This window comes from Drosophila takahashii, chromosome 4, assembly GCF_030179915.1.
Source record: "Drosophila takahashii strain IR98-3 E-12201 chromosome 4, DtakHiC1v2, whole genome shotgun sequence".
In the NCBI taxonomy this organism is placed as follows: Eukaryota; Metazoa; Arthropoda; class Insecta; order Diptera; family Drosophilidae; genus Drosophila; species Drosophila takahashii.
Genome location: NC_091682.1, coordinates 2244194 through 2257422, shown reverse-complemented (window position 1 = coordinate 2257422; position 13229 = coordinate 2244194). Strand labels below are relative to the sequence as shown.

Here is a 13229-nt window from a genome sequence, read left to right as displayed (position 1 = left end):
ATAATTTTCTTTTCATCTTTTTTATTTTCATTTCTCTTTCTTGTTTAGGAAATTAAATAGTAAAATAAAATGTATGCATTTTATTTAAATAAAGAAAACTTTTTGAAAATAAAAGAAGTCCTTTCTTATTTTAAGAAAAAAATTCTATGTTTAAGAAAAGTACTTTCAAAATTGTAGGAAAATTTCTCAATTTGATGGATATTTTTCTAGATGTTAGGAAAGTATTTCTGCTTTTCAGAAACTTTTTTTCTACATTTTAGAAAATTTCTTTCTAAAAAATATGGTAAATCGCCATCGACTGAAAAGCATTGCGAATTTCATCCAATCTTTTCCCTCATTCTTGTAATGGACGGGTAAGTTTCCCAGATTTTACCGGCGATTAGTAACAGCATATAGCCAGGGCAGACAATTACTAATCCCATTTTAGAAATCAATTCTTGGGCAGCTAAATAATCTCTCATGTTCTTACATATGTATGCATATTCAGAAAAGCGATGTTTTTATTTTTCCTTATGTAATGGGTGTCATGAATGTGGGCTTTGTGCATTAAATTGTCTTACAAAGTGTATTTTGAGCCACCACCAGCTCGATTCCGGGCTACGCCCATGCGTACATGGTCGAAATAGTGAACACGGTTTGAAAAGCCGAAGGGTAACGTACACACTCACACGTATGTTGCAAAGGCATGTCCACATAGGCATGTGCTTCTTTTAAATATACTTACGTTACCGGTTTTCCGCTATCCGTCCGCCAACCGAATCGCAATGCTGCAATACAATAGCAAATAATTGACGAGACAATTGGCTGAGACAAGCGGAGCAGTAACCACCACTACTTGCGACGTCGCTGCACGAAAAGAGGCGGAGCTTCACTGTACATATGTACGGTTGTGTTGGACAATGCCCTTTCCTTGGCTTTCTTTCTATCGATTTTGGAGTCGAGCAGAAACAAAAAGGTTTTTGTTTCTCGGCATTCATGTATTCACTCGGCAACGAACCCCGTGCACGGGCGGGACAGAGACAGATCTACGGAGAGGGGGTCCCGGGGTCGGGGGGTCCGGGGGTCTGGGGGCCTGGTCTTCCCCAAGTGAGAGAGAGTGATGGGAAAACATTGGTCGAAACACAAGGAGCGAGAGAGACAATTCTCGTAATTCGTGCAACAATATGTATGTGCAGAACAATTGAATCCACGCCCACACACATTTACGGCGATCCCCAACCAACCACTCGGCGAGCTGTTTCGTGACCTCGAAGGGTGGGAGAGCTGGTGGAAAGGAAAGAGCCGCCCTGCCCGTCGGCTGGCAAAGCAAAGAGTGGCAGGAAGAGAAGCGAAGAGCGCAAAGAGAGTAAAATGTGAGCTGCACAGTGGATGAGGTGAACGAGCCAACTCAAGTTTTTAACTTTTTTTATTATTATTTTATTGCTTGCTGATCGACAAACCTCGTACCGCGCAAACGTCAGAAAAAATAACTGATAATCCTCTCAAAAAAATACGAAAATTGGGGCCAAGTTGCTAGATATTTTTTTGATTATTATTAAATAACACAATGTATATAACACTCTCCCAGGTTTCCAATCAGACAGATCAATACTTTCAAATATACAATAGAAGCGTTGGAAGCTTCGACTTGGGGTCGCCCAGCCTAGCAATTTACGTTTTCCGCTGCTGAGACATTCCGGCCAACTGTGCGCAGCTGCTGCGCTCTGGGCGTCTCGAACAGTCCATTGTTCAGCTCCGCCGCAGCGCAGAAGTAGTCGGGTGCTCCAGCGTCGCCAATTTTCCGACGCTCCATCGTCAGATTCCCGCAGTGGCTCGACAGTTTTCCGCGATGGCTCGACAGGAGCAGTAGATGAGTAGATGCCAAGGCGGCGACGACGAGGGCCAGCGTAAGTGCACAGAGTACGGCAAGTGGAGTCCCGAGGGCAGAGCAGAACCGTCATTTGGATTTGGATACCCTGCCGGAATGGATGACCAATGTGTGCCGAATGCTGCCTCTGAGAGCGGCGAGCACTGAGCACCGAGCACTGAGCACCGAGCTTTGAGCAAAGCAGGCAACGTGGTCGGTGGAGGTGGAGGTGGAGGTGGAGGAACACTGGCGCTTGGCAGTGACGTTTACGGGTACTGATACCGATACGGATACGCGTCACGCTGCGATTTGCTATTGTGTCGCATTGCCCTGGCCAATCAGGCGCAGACCTTTCGGGCCATCCTCCCTATTTAAATTTTCAACTGCTCGACAAGACTGACTTGCTGTAATGGCACAACTCTTGACGATGCGCGAGGTGAGCCACCTGCTGTATTTACCAAGATTCAAAGCTAGTGAGTGCAAATCAGGAAAGACTTTACACTAGAACATTCGTGAATATAAGTACAACTCTGTGCGGCATAAGTGAGTGGAGCAGATGGCCCACAAAATAATCATTCTCGAGTGATTATTTCCGACACAAAAAAATAAAAGGATACGAGTGAAAAAACGGACTATACTGTGTTACAGTGCTATTTTATAACTATCTGAAAATTGTTTAAAAGAAAATGGGCGCGCTTCGTAGGCTCTAAATGAAAAACTCGACTGCTGAATAGCAGTATCTACTGGAAGGCGGATTACGACCTTGTTCCACAGGGATACATTGCACGGTGTAATTATATTAAACTATGATTTTGCTAATATAAGTTGTTGCACCCTTGTTGTCTTAAAATGATTTACCTTTGAAATTAATGACGCTCCCTGCTTATAACGCACTAGAACAAAATATACAAAATGTTACATTTGTTCCCAAGGTAGAAATAGGACATGGTGTTTGCCCGATTGGAGCGGATGTTTATCATGATCAAAAAAGTATATCAACCGATTCTGTAAGACCGATTTATCAGCGAGACTTTAAATTCACCGACCCAAAACGTCAAATAAGATTATTGTTCACTTGTTAGTTAGATTTCGCTGTACATTAATTTTTTTGTCCTTCTCGGCAGTTGCTTCTGAAGAAAGCTGTTAATATGATAAATGCGTTCATCGGGGCGAAAATGTGGGTGTAAATGTTGCTAGCTCTTAGATACAATTATTTTGATCTAGCCTTGTCCGTCCTCTTTCTATTACTGTGGACGGCGTTTCACGTAGTGACGAATCGCACCGGGAGTGCGCGATTCTGAACCCTTTTCAGAAAACATAGGACTCCGAAAAAATGTGGGTAAAAGTAAAAATTAAATAATTCGGAAAATTGGAGCTGGTCTGACATTTGTATACCCTTGCATAGGGAATAATAATTTCAGTCAGAAGTTTGCAACGCAGTGAAGGGGACGTTTCCGACCCCATAAAGTATATATATTCTTGATCAGCATCACTAAAGTCGATCTGTCCGTCTGTCCTTTTCTATGCGAACTAGTCTAGCGACATTCCCTAAAGTTTTCTTTCTATTGCAGGTAGTACATATGTCGGAGCGAGCTGGATCGGACCACTATATCTTAAAGCTCCCATAGGAATAATCAAACAAATATAGGAAAATTCAATGTAACTTTGTGGGAAGTAGGCGTTTTGATTTTTGACAACTTAAAAACAAGAAAGGAAGCTAGCTTCGGCCAGCCGAAGCTTATATACCCTTGCAGATCATTCCTATTAATTAACAAATCGCAAAAATGTTCAACTTTCTAATATTTCTCATTAATTTTCCGATCGTTCCTATGGCAGCTATATGATATAGTCGTCCGATTTTGATCAAATTAAAATTGAAATTCGGAAATATTTAAAAAGAGTCATATCCTAGAGTAGAAGATAATACAATAAAAACCAAAGAAGCTAGAATTTATTTCCTATTACTTTTCCATTAATTTTCCGATCGTTCCTATGGCAGCTATATGATATAGTAGTCCGATTTTTTAAATAATTAATTCGAAATTCAGAAATATTAAAAAAATAACATCCGCAAAAGTAGAAGGTAATATTTCAAAAAACACCGAAGCTAGAATTTTTTAAAGTTTTTTTTTCGATCCTTCCTATGGGAGCTATAAGATATAGTTGTCCGATCCGGTCGGCTCCGACATATATACTACCTGCAATAGAAAGAAGACTTTTGCGAAAGTTTCGTCCCGATAGCTCAAAAACTGAGAGACTAGTTTGCGTAGAAACAGACAGACGGACAGACGGAAATGGCTAGATCGACTCGTCTTGTGATGCTGATCAAGAATATATATACTTTATGGGGTCGGAAACGTCTCCTTCACTGCGTTGCAAACTTCTGACTGAAATCATAATACCCTCTGCAAGGGTATAATAAAATTTTAAATAGGAACGCAGAATCTGGAATCTCTGGAAATGCACCGATAGAGTGAGCATTAAACTATAGGTATTTACTTTATATGCAAGGGTATATAAGGGTATAATGATAAACCTTTTAGAACTGTTTGCTGAAAATGCTAAAAATTCATCTCAAATGTTAATATCAGGAACTATTGAACTATCTTAATACCACTTTAATATAATTTATGGTTCCACGATTGACATTTACGAAATCAACGACGACTTGCAGAATGTATAATAATTTCAGTCACAAGTTTTCAACGCAGTTAAAAAGACTTCCGATACCATAAAGTATATATATGTATATATTCTTGATGAGCACCAATAGCCGAAGTACTTAGATCAAATAACAATTAAAACCAATATGCTCTTTGAAAGAGCACATTTTTCCGTTATTTCAAAGAAATTTACTAGGCATAAAGTGACCTCTGTCGGGCTGAGGCCTTTTTGTTAGCAAAACGGGTATCTCAACTTACAGGCTCAAAGTGGCCCTACTGTCAAATGAATTTTATAATTTTTTTAATTTGTTTACAGTTTAATTACTAATGTTTTAAACATCTTACCAAATTAATTTTAGCGCGCTATTCAAATTTTAAAAAAGTGAAAATAAACTTTTTTTTGTAAAAAATGGTACACGAGTGTCACTGCTTGAGCCTGGCTTCGAATGTTAAACACAAAAGTTTTGTAATCAAAAACTACTTGAAAACAAGAAAGGAAGCTAGCTTTGGCTGGCCGATCGTTCCGATCGTTCCGATCGTTCCTATTAATACACAAATCGCCAAAATGTTAAATTTCGTATTTTTTTGACATTATTTTTTCTGTCCTTCCCCGTGGCAGCTATATAATATAGTCGTCTGATTTTTGTTAAATTTAATACAAAATTCGGAAATATTAAAAAGAAAGAAAGAAAGGAAGCTAGCTTCGGCAAGCCGATGCTTATATACCCTTGCAGATCATTCTATTAATTGACATATCACAAAAAATGTTAAATTTCCTATTATTTTACATTAATTTTTCGATCGTTTCTATGGCAGCTTCATGATATAGTCGTCCGATTTTGATAAAATTAAAATTCGGAAATATTTAAAAAGAGTCATGTCCTACAGTAGAAGAAAATACAAAAAAAAACAAAAAAGCTAACATTTATTTCCTATTACATTCCCATTTATTATACCCGTTACTCGTAGAGTAAAAGGGTATATTAGATTCGTGCAAAAGTATGTAACAGGTAGAAGGAAGCGTTTCCGACCCTATAAACTATATATATTCTTGATCAGGATCACCAGCCGAGTCGATCTAGCCATGTCCGTCTGTCCGTCTGTCCGTCTGTCTGTCCGTCTGTCTGTCTGTATGAACGCTGAGATCTCAGAAACTACAAAAGCTAGAAGGTTGAGATTTCCCACACATATTCTTTGGTTTCCTACGCAGCGCAAGTTTATTTTAGCCGAGCGCCACGCCCCCTCTAACGCCCACAATCGCCCACTAACGATTTTAAAATGGGTCCTGCGCCCACATCTTTAAAGATTTCCGAAAAGTAAAAATGCAATTTTGTTGTGTATATTTATTCCTATCGAAATGTAGAAGACATTTTTCAAATCGGACCATTCATTTAAAAGTTATACGCAATCAAAATTTATATATCTATCTCCCTCTCACTCCCTTTAGCTGAGTTACGATTATTAGTCGGGATACCAACCCGAGTACAGCGTTCGCACTCCCTTTAGCTGAGTGACGGGTATTAGAAAGTCGGGACACCAACCCGACTATAGCGTTCTCTCTTGTTTTTCGGTCGTTCCTATGGGAGCTATATGATATAGTCGTCCGATTTTTAAAATATTTAAATCGAAATTCAGAAATGTTTAAAAAATAATATTCCCAAGACTAGAAGGTAATATTTTAAAAAACACCGAAGCTAGAATTTTTTTAAAGTTTTTTTTTCGTTTCTTCCTATGGGAGCTATAAGATATAGTTGTCCGATCCGGTCGGTTCCGACTTATATACTACCTGCAATAGAAAGAAAACTTTTGGAAGAGTTTCAAGACGATAGCTTCATAACTAAGAGGCTAGTTTGCGTAGAAACGGGCAGACAGACGTACGGACAGACAGACGGACGGACAGACGGACATGGCTAGGTGCACTCCGCTATTGGTGCTGATCAAGAATATATATACTTTATGGGGTCGGAAACGTCTCCTTCACTGCGATGCAAACTTCTGACTGAAATCATAATACCCTCACTCAAAATAAAATTAACCCTAAAGTCAAGGAAATCGCTTTACTTTTGTCTTCAAGACAAGCTCGCCCTAAATTTTAGGGTCACATTTTTCTATATTTTTTGATTTTGTTTGACGTCGTTTTTTAGGGTAATTTTACTAAATTTAAGGGCAAAAATTTCTAAAAAGTAGGAAATTTTCCTAAAAAGTAGAAATTAAAAAGAAAACAAAAAAACATGTTCAATCATGATTTTTTTTTGTATATACGTTTATATTATGTACTCCTCCCTATATACATATGCAGGCGTTGTGTGCCTTGTATATTGTGAATTTTAAAGGTTATGTATTTATTATTATGTATTTGCGCTTGGATTTCTTATCTAACCAAAGCCAAATGTTGTTGTAAATGTGGACTACGGGACTGCGGAAGATTGGGAATGTAGAAATTATGATTAGTTAATATTTTATCTTCATGAAAAAAACTTACATTTTTACTTGTCCGTCGGTGAACCCGGGTCTCCCGCGCGAGGAGCGAACGGCCTACATACTGGGCCATTGTAGCACTTAAATTCGCTGTGGCAAACCGAGCATTGTATGTAAAGGGTCAAGCGGAGAATACATTTGAATACTATTGCATAATTTTGACCATTCGCGTTTTACTTATTTACATACATATATACTTATGTATATATTTATGCTATCGCAATTTATATTATGTGTAGTATATAGTAAATAGCTAAATATAAACCAAATTATTTTCGGTTTACCGCTTGCCACCAATAAAAAAAAGGAATAAAAAAAAGAGTAAAAAAACAAATTTAAAAAAAAAAACTTTAAAAGAAAATTTAAAAAAACTTAAAAAAAAAAAGGTAAAAAATAGTTTGCTCTGGGACTCGAACCAGGGTCGATTCGATTTCTAACCAAGCGCTTTAACCGTCTGCGCTACGAGTACAGCCGCCCGGCAGCTGACAAGTTCTGGCATTGAACATTTTGGTGTGCCAGAGCATGTGAAAACAACTATTTCTATTTTTTAGAAAAACTTTCTACTTTTTAGAAAATGTTTCTATTATTTAGGGTTAGCTTAATTTTAGGGTTAGGGCACTCATTTTTAGAAAAAGTGTTGCCAAAATATTTTATTATTTTCGTTTGCCTTTCTATTTTTCAGAAAATTATTTCTAATTTTAAGGGCATTTTTTCTAGATTTTAGGGTGATTTTAGTTCATGGTAACCATTTTCTACATTTAAGAAATACTTCCTGGATTTAAGGAAAACTTTCTTGACTTAAGCAAAATTTCCTTAGATTTAGAAATAACTTTCTTGTATTTAGAAAAAAGAAATTTTAATGGCGATTTTCTAAAATTTAGGGTTAAATTTATTTTGAGTGGCTCTGCAAGGGTATACAAAAATAAAAGAAAATTTGTTTGTTGAAGAGTTCTGAGAAAATATGGTGTCTCAATTTACAGACCTCTCCCCTAATTGATCAGGATCACTAGACGTGTTGATATAGCTACGTCCGTCTATTTAAATGCGCTTTGCGATTTCAGTTAAACAGCTACGAGTCATTATAAAATGAATGAATGAATAAATTATGTCAAAATTGGTTGTTTTTCAAGACATTTGCCAATATTTTGTTGTATATTTGTCATATTTTCTATTTACACATGCCAAAGTTATATTCCCTTATCGTTTTTTTTCAAAAGATGCTTTCTTCCATTTTTAAGTCCAGGAACTTATTTTTTATACCCGTTACTCGTAGAGTAAAAGGGTATATTGTATTCGTGCATAAGCATGTAACAGCTAGAAGGAAGCGTTTCCGACCCCATAAAGTATATATATTCTTGATCAGGGTCACTAGCCGAGTCGATCTAGCCATGTGCGTCTGTCCGTCTGTATGGACGCTGAGATCTCGGAAACTACAAAAGCTAGAAGGTTGAGATTTTGCACACATATTCTTGGGCCTCCTACGCAGCGCAAGTTTATTTCAGCCGAGCGCCACGCCCCCTCTAACGCCCACAATCACCCACTAACGATTTTAAAATGTGTCCTGCGCCCACATCTTTAAAGATTTCCGAGAAGAATAAATGCAATTTTGTTGTGTATATTTATACCTATCGAAATGTAGAAGACATTTTTCAAATCGGACCATTCATTAAAAAGTTATACGCAATCAAAATATCTACATGTATCTATCTCCCTCGCACTTCCTTTAGCTGAGCTAGTCGGGACACCAACCCGAGTACAGCGTTCGCACTCCCTTTAGCTGAGTGACGGGTATTAAATAGTCGGGACACCAACCCGACTATAGCGTTCTCTCTTGTTTCTTTATAAAATTGTATAAAAACCAATTATGTTAGATGTAGCCATTACATTTTTTAACAAGAGAGAACGCTATAGTCGGGTGCCCCGACTATCAGATACCCGTTACTCAGCTAAAGAAAGTGCGAAAGAGATGGAGATAAAAACTTTGATCCGCCTTAACTTTTTAACGAATGATCCGATTTAAAAAATTATACATTTCGATAGGTATTGATAAACACAATAAAACTGCATTTTTATACCCGTTACTCGTAGAGTAAAAGGGTATATTAGATTCGTGCAAAAGTATGTAACAGCTAGAAGGAAGCGTTTCCGACCCCATAAAGTATATATATTCTTGATCAGGGGCACTAGCCGAGTCGATCTAGCCATGTCCGTCTGTCCGTCTGTATGAACGCTGAGATCTCAGAAACTACAAAAGGAACTGGAAGGAGGCGTTTCCGACTTCATAAAGTATATATATTCTTGATAAGGATCACTAGCCGAGTCGATCTAGCCGTGTCCGTCCTCCGTCTGTCCGTCTGTCTGTCTGTATGAACGCTGAGATCTCGGAAACTACAAAAGCTAGTAGGTTGGGATTTCCGCAAGTTTATTTTATCAAGGTGCCACGCCCCCTCTAACGCCCCCTCTAACGCCCACAAACCGCAAAAAGCCGTTGCGCCCACAGTTTTGTGTACACCCAGTACCAATTCCTTGCCATAGATGGCGCCGCGTGTTCAAAACTCTTGCTGGTGTTGGAAAAAAGCTGGTCACTCTAATTTGGAATATGTGAATGCAAAATGTAAATTATTTGAAATGGGGCGCAAAAAACATACAAGATGGCATATTTATATTAAAGTTGTACAGCTGAGTAACGGGTATTTAATAGTCGAGGACCTCGACTATAGCGTTCTCTCTTGTTTTAATTGATTAAAGTCTTAGACAGTATAATTCGTTTGTTTGCACATACTAACAGGAAAAAATATTTTTTTTTTCAGACCCATTACGTTAGCATGACCGACATTGATGCAAGTGCTCAACAGCAACAACACCTCCAAAACGTGCAGAGGCTGCAACACGAAAGCTGCCTTCAAGAGTTGCACAATCAACTGAGCAGTCAGTTTGGGGCAGCTCGATTTGCAGCACCGAACCCCCACCACCAGCAGCAGGCAGTTTCCGTGTCTTCCGGAAACTTGGTTCCATTCCTTCCGGCCTTCCTACAGCCCCCAATGCCTGCTCAGCAGCTTTTGCAGCTTATTCCTGGCCATGCGAGTCCCCAAACTGTCGCCCACCACAGTCACCCGCAAAACGAGCCATCCAGCGCACACAAAATGGCCCTAGCTCCTATGTGGTCCACTGCGGCGGTGGCGGCTGCGCACATTCAGGCGGCCCTGGCGGCTGCAGCGGTAGCAGCTGCCAATAGCAATCAAAGCAGCAACAATTTTTCTAGCAACAACAACGTACTCGCTTCATCAAATATTGCTAATGAGCCATCGAGCGCAGATTCCTCCGTCTCTCTGCCACTGATGGAGATCGGAGAGATGAGAAGAGGCGGGAATGGAGGGGCAAGCTTGTCAAGGCCAGAGTCCCCAGCATACGAAAACCCACCTTATGCAATCCTCTCTTATAGCCACAACACACCTCCGGAATCTCCACATGGGCGAACAGCTGAATGTTCCAAAAACTTTCCACCATCTCCGATGGACAATCACAGCATGGCGAGCCTCTCTGAAGCCCAAGACTCGGAAATGGATGCTCCACTGAATCTCAGCAAGCCAAAGGGATCGCCCAGTTCTTCGCCGAACAGCTCTTCCCAAAGGGATCACAGCGAAAGCCTTACTCCCGTTGTGTCCAGTCCACCCCTTAGCTGGCATCAAGGGCAACAACATTATGCCGAGATAGAGTCACCTCTTTTGAAGAGTCATGTGAGTGTAACACTTCCTGTTTTCCCGTGTTTTTCTCGCTTAACTGGAATATTGTATTGCACTGTATATTTTTACCCGTTACTCGTAGTGTAAAAAAGTACGTGCAAAAGTATGTAACAGCTAGAAGGAAGCATTTCCGACCCTATAAAGTATATATATTCTTGATCAGGTTCACTAGCAGATTCGATATAGCCATGTCCGTTTGTCAGTCTGTCTGTCTGTCCGTATGAGCGCTGAGATCTCGGAAACTATAAAAGCTAGAAGATTGACATTTTGTTCCTACGCAGCGCAAGTTTGTTTCAAAAGGGTGCCACGCCCCCTCTAACGCCCACAATCGCTAATATACGATTTTAACAATTTCAATATTTCGGAAAAGTAAAAATGCAGTTTTATTGTGTTTGTGAATACCTATCGAAATGTAGAAAAAAATTTTTTAATCGGACCATTCGTTAAAAAGTTACGGCGGATCAAAGTTTTTACCTCCATCTCCTTCGCACTCCGTTTAGCTGAGTAACGGGGATCTGATAGTCGGGGCACCCGACTATAGCGTTCTCTCTTGTCTTAATTAGGATCACCAGCCGATTTGATCTAGCCATGTCCTGATCTCTGATTGCCGGGACACTCGTCTAGAGCGTTCTGTCTTGTTTTCAAATGCATTTGTTGCTCACCAAATTCTATCATAATCCTGGATGAGATTGAGGTTTCAGTTTTTTCACCTCCCATACTTAATTTCTTTCGTAAGAGCAAGCAAAGGTTCTTTTCAAAAATGTGGGAAATCAAAACATGCATGTGAAATATGAAACATGATGAGTGTAGTGCATAGCGCATCTAATAAAATATATTATGGTTTCGGAGTTAATATTAAACTTTTTCTTGTGCATTTCTTTCCAGGGAAGAGTTTGGAACTCAGCTGTCGTCGGTTCTGGAGGATCACGTGCAACGCGCATGAGTCGGGACTCAGTGAACAGTTGTGGTACGAATTCAGAAAGATCTGCTGCGTTGGACCCAGAAACCATTAACCCAAGTCAAATTGGCCCTGTACCTCCGTCACCGTCGTCACATCCACTGCGGCAAGGCAATGGGCATGGACATGGACACGGTCATAGCCACGGGCACGGGCATAGCAAGCCGCACATCAAGAGGCCTATGAATGCGTTCATGGTGTGGGCAAAGGATGAGCGAAGAAAGATTTTGAAGGCATGTCCGGACATGCATAACTCGAATATATCGAAAATCCTGGGTGCGCGCTGGAAAGCAATGTCTAACGCCGACAAGCAGCCATATTACGAGGAACAGTCAAGGCTCTCAAAGCTTCACATGGAGCAGCATCCGGACTACCGCTACAGACCACGACCGAAGCGCACCTGCATTGTAGATGGCAAAAAGATGCGTATTTCCGAATATAAAGTCCTGATGCGCAATCGGCGGGCTGAGATGAGACAGCTATGGTGTCGGACCGGCGGGGTCAGTGGCTCTGGAAGTGCCTGCGCCGATCCCTGTCCAAAAGGACACCCCGGTGGATCAAACGCCCAGGCGGCGGTTGCAGCCGCTGCAGCTGTTTACCATTTGCAGGATATGGCATCTGCAGCAGCGTCTACCGTTCATGGCAACGACTGCGGGCACACGCCCCCTCAGCAGTTCTTCTACCCGCCGGAAAGCTTATCGCCCTCTGGCTTTTCCTCCGACGAAGTGGAGTTGGCATCTCAGCGCGAGCTGGACGATTAAGGTGGGGACGGCGATTGCCAGGCCAATAACGGGATAGTGACAATTCTGACGAGACGTACCAGTTCTCCATAGCACAGAAGGGAGGGAGATAATTAAATGTAATCAGCTTTGTAAATACAAAACGGTTAGGATAGTCACTGTTTGATTTAGCCATATAAGTTTCAGTTCAAGTGCCATTACACGCGTATAAATATAGATAATTTGTGAAACCATAGTTCGCAAGACATTCGGTCTTGGGAACATTGCAATTTTTGTGCCATTTACGCACCAATGCTGTAGCCATAGAAATATACTCCAGTTTAGACGTACTCAAATAGGTAGTTAGTATCGTTTAATATTTGTAAAATATACAAACTCAAATAGATTCATATGTAAATGTCAAATTTGTATGCGTCCAAATACTCGAACGTAGTCTAATAGAAGCCACTAAAATACATAAGTATACATATATTCACTTAGTCGTATATTTTCATGATTACTTTCGAGTTAATTATTTAAATTGACTTGTGTGCATACTTAGTAAACACATTGCTATGTTGTTATAAAAACTAATAGTATTCCTATTCCGGCAGTAAGCCGCTTTTCGTATTGCTGGTGTTTATTATGCTGGTGATTAAAATGTATATTTTCAAAAAATTCACAGAATGTATTGTCTTTGAAGAAAGGGTCAAAATGTACAATCAGTCAGAATATCATTTCCCGCTAACCTTATTAATTTTAATCTTTAACAATGCAATCGAATCAAAATGCGCATACTCTGAAATATAAATTTAAAACTAA

At 40.0% G+C, this 13229-nt stretch overlaps 1 protein-coding gene across 5 annotated transcripts in view; it reads left to right on the top strand.

Moving 5' to 3' along the window:
- The window catches only part of Sox102F (transcription factor Sox102F), an 84348-nt gene extending 71119 nt beyond the window's left edge, over window positions 1–13229 (top strand). For 2 of the 5 annotated variants that reach the window (XM_044395348.1, XM_070218076.1), the window contains 2 exons: window positions 9798–10724; window positions 11616–13229. In XM_044395348.1, the coding sequence (XP_044251283.1) occupies window positions 9798–10724; window positions 11616–12449 (1761 nt within the window). In that variant the 3' untranslated portion in view covers window positions 12450–13229. Of the gene's footprint in view, window positions 1–1571; window positions 1887–2121; window positions 2637–9797; window positions 10725–11615 lie in introns of those variants that run through there. The other 3 variants (XM_017137832.3, XM_017137830.3, XM_017137831.3) reach the window with 3 other exon arrangements.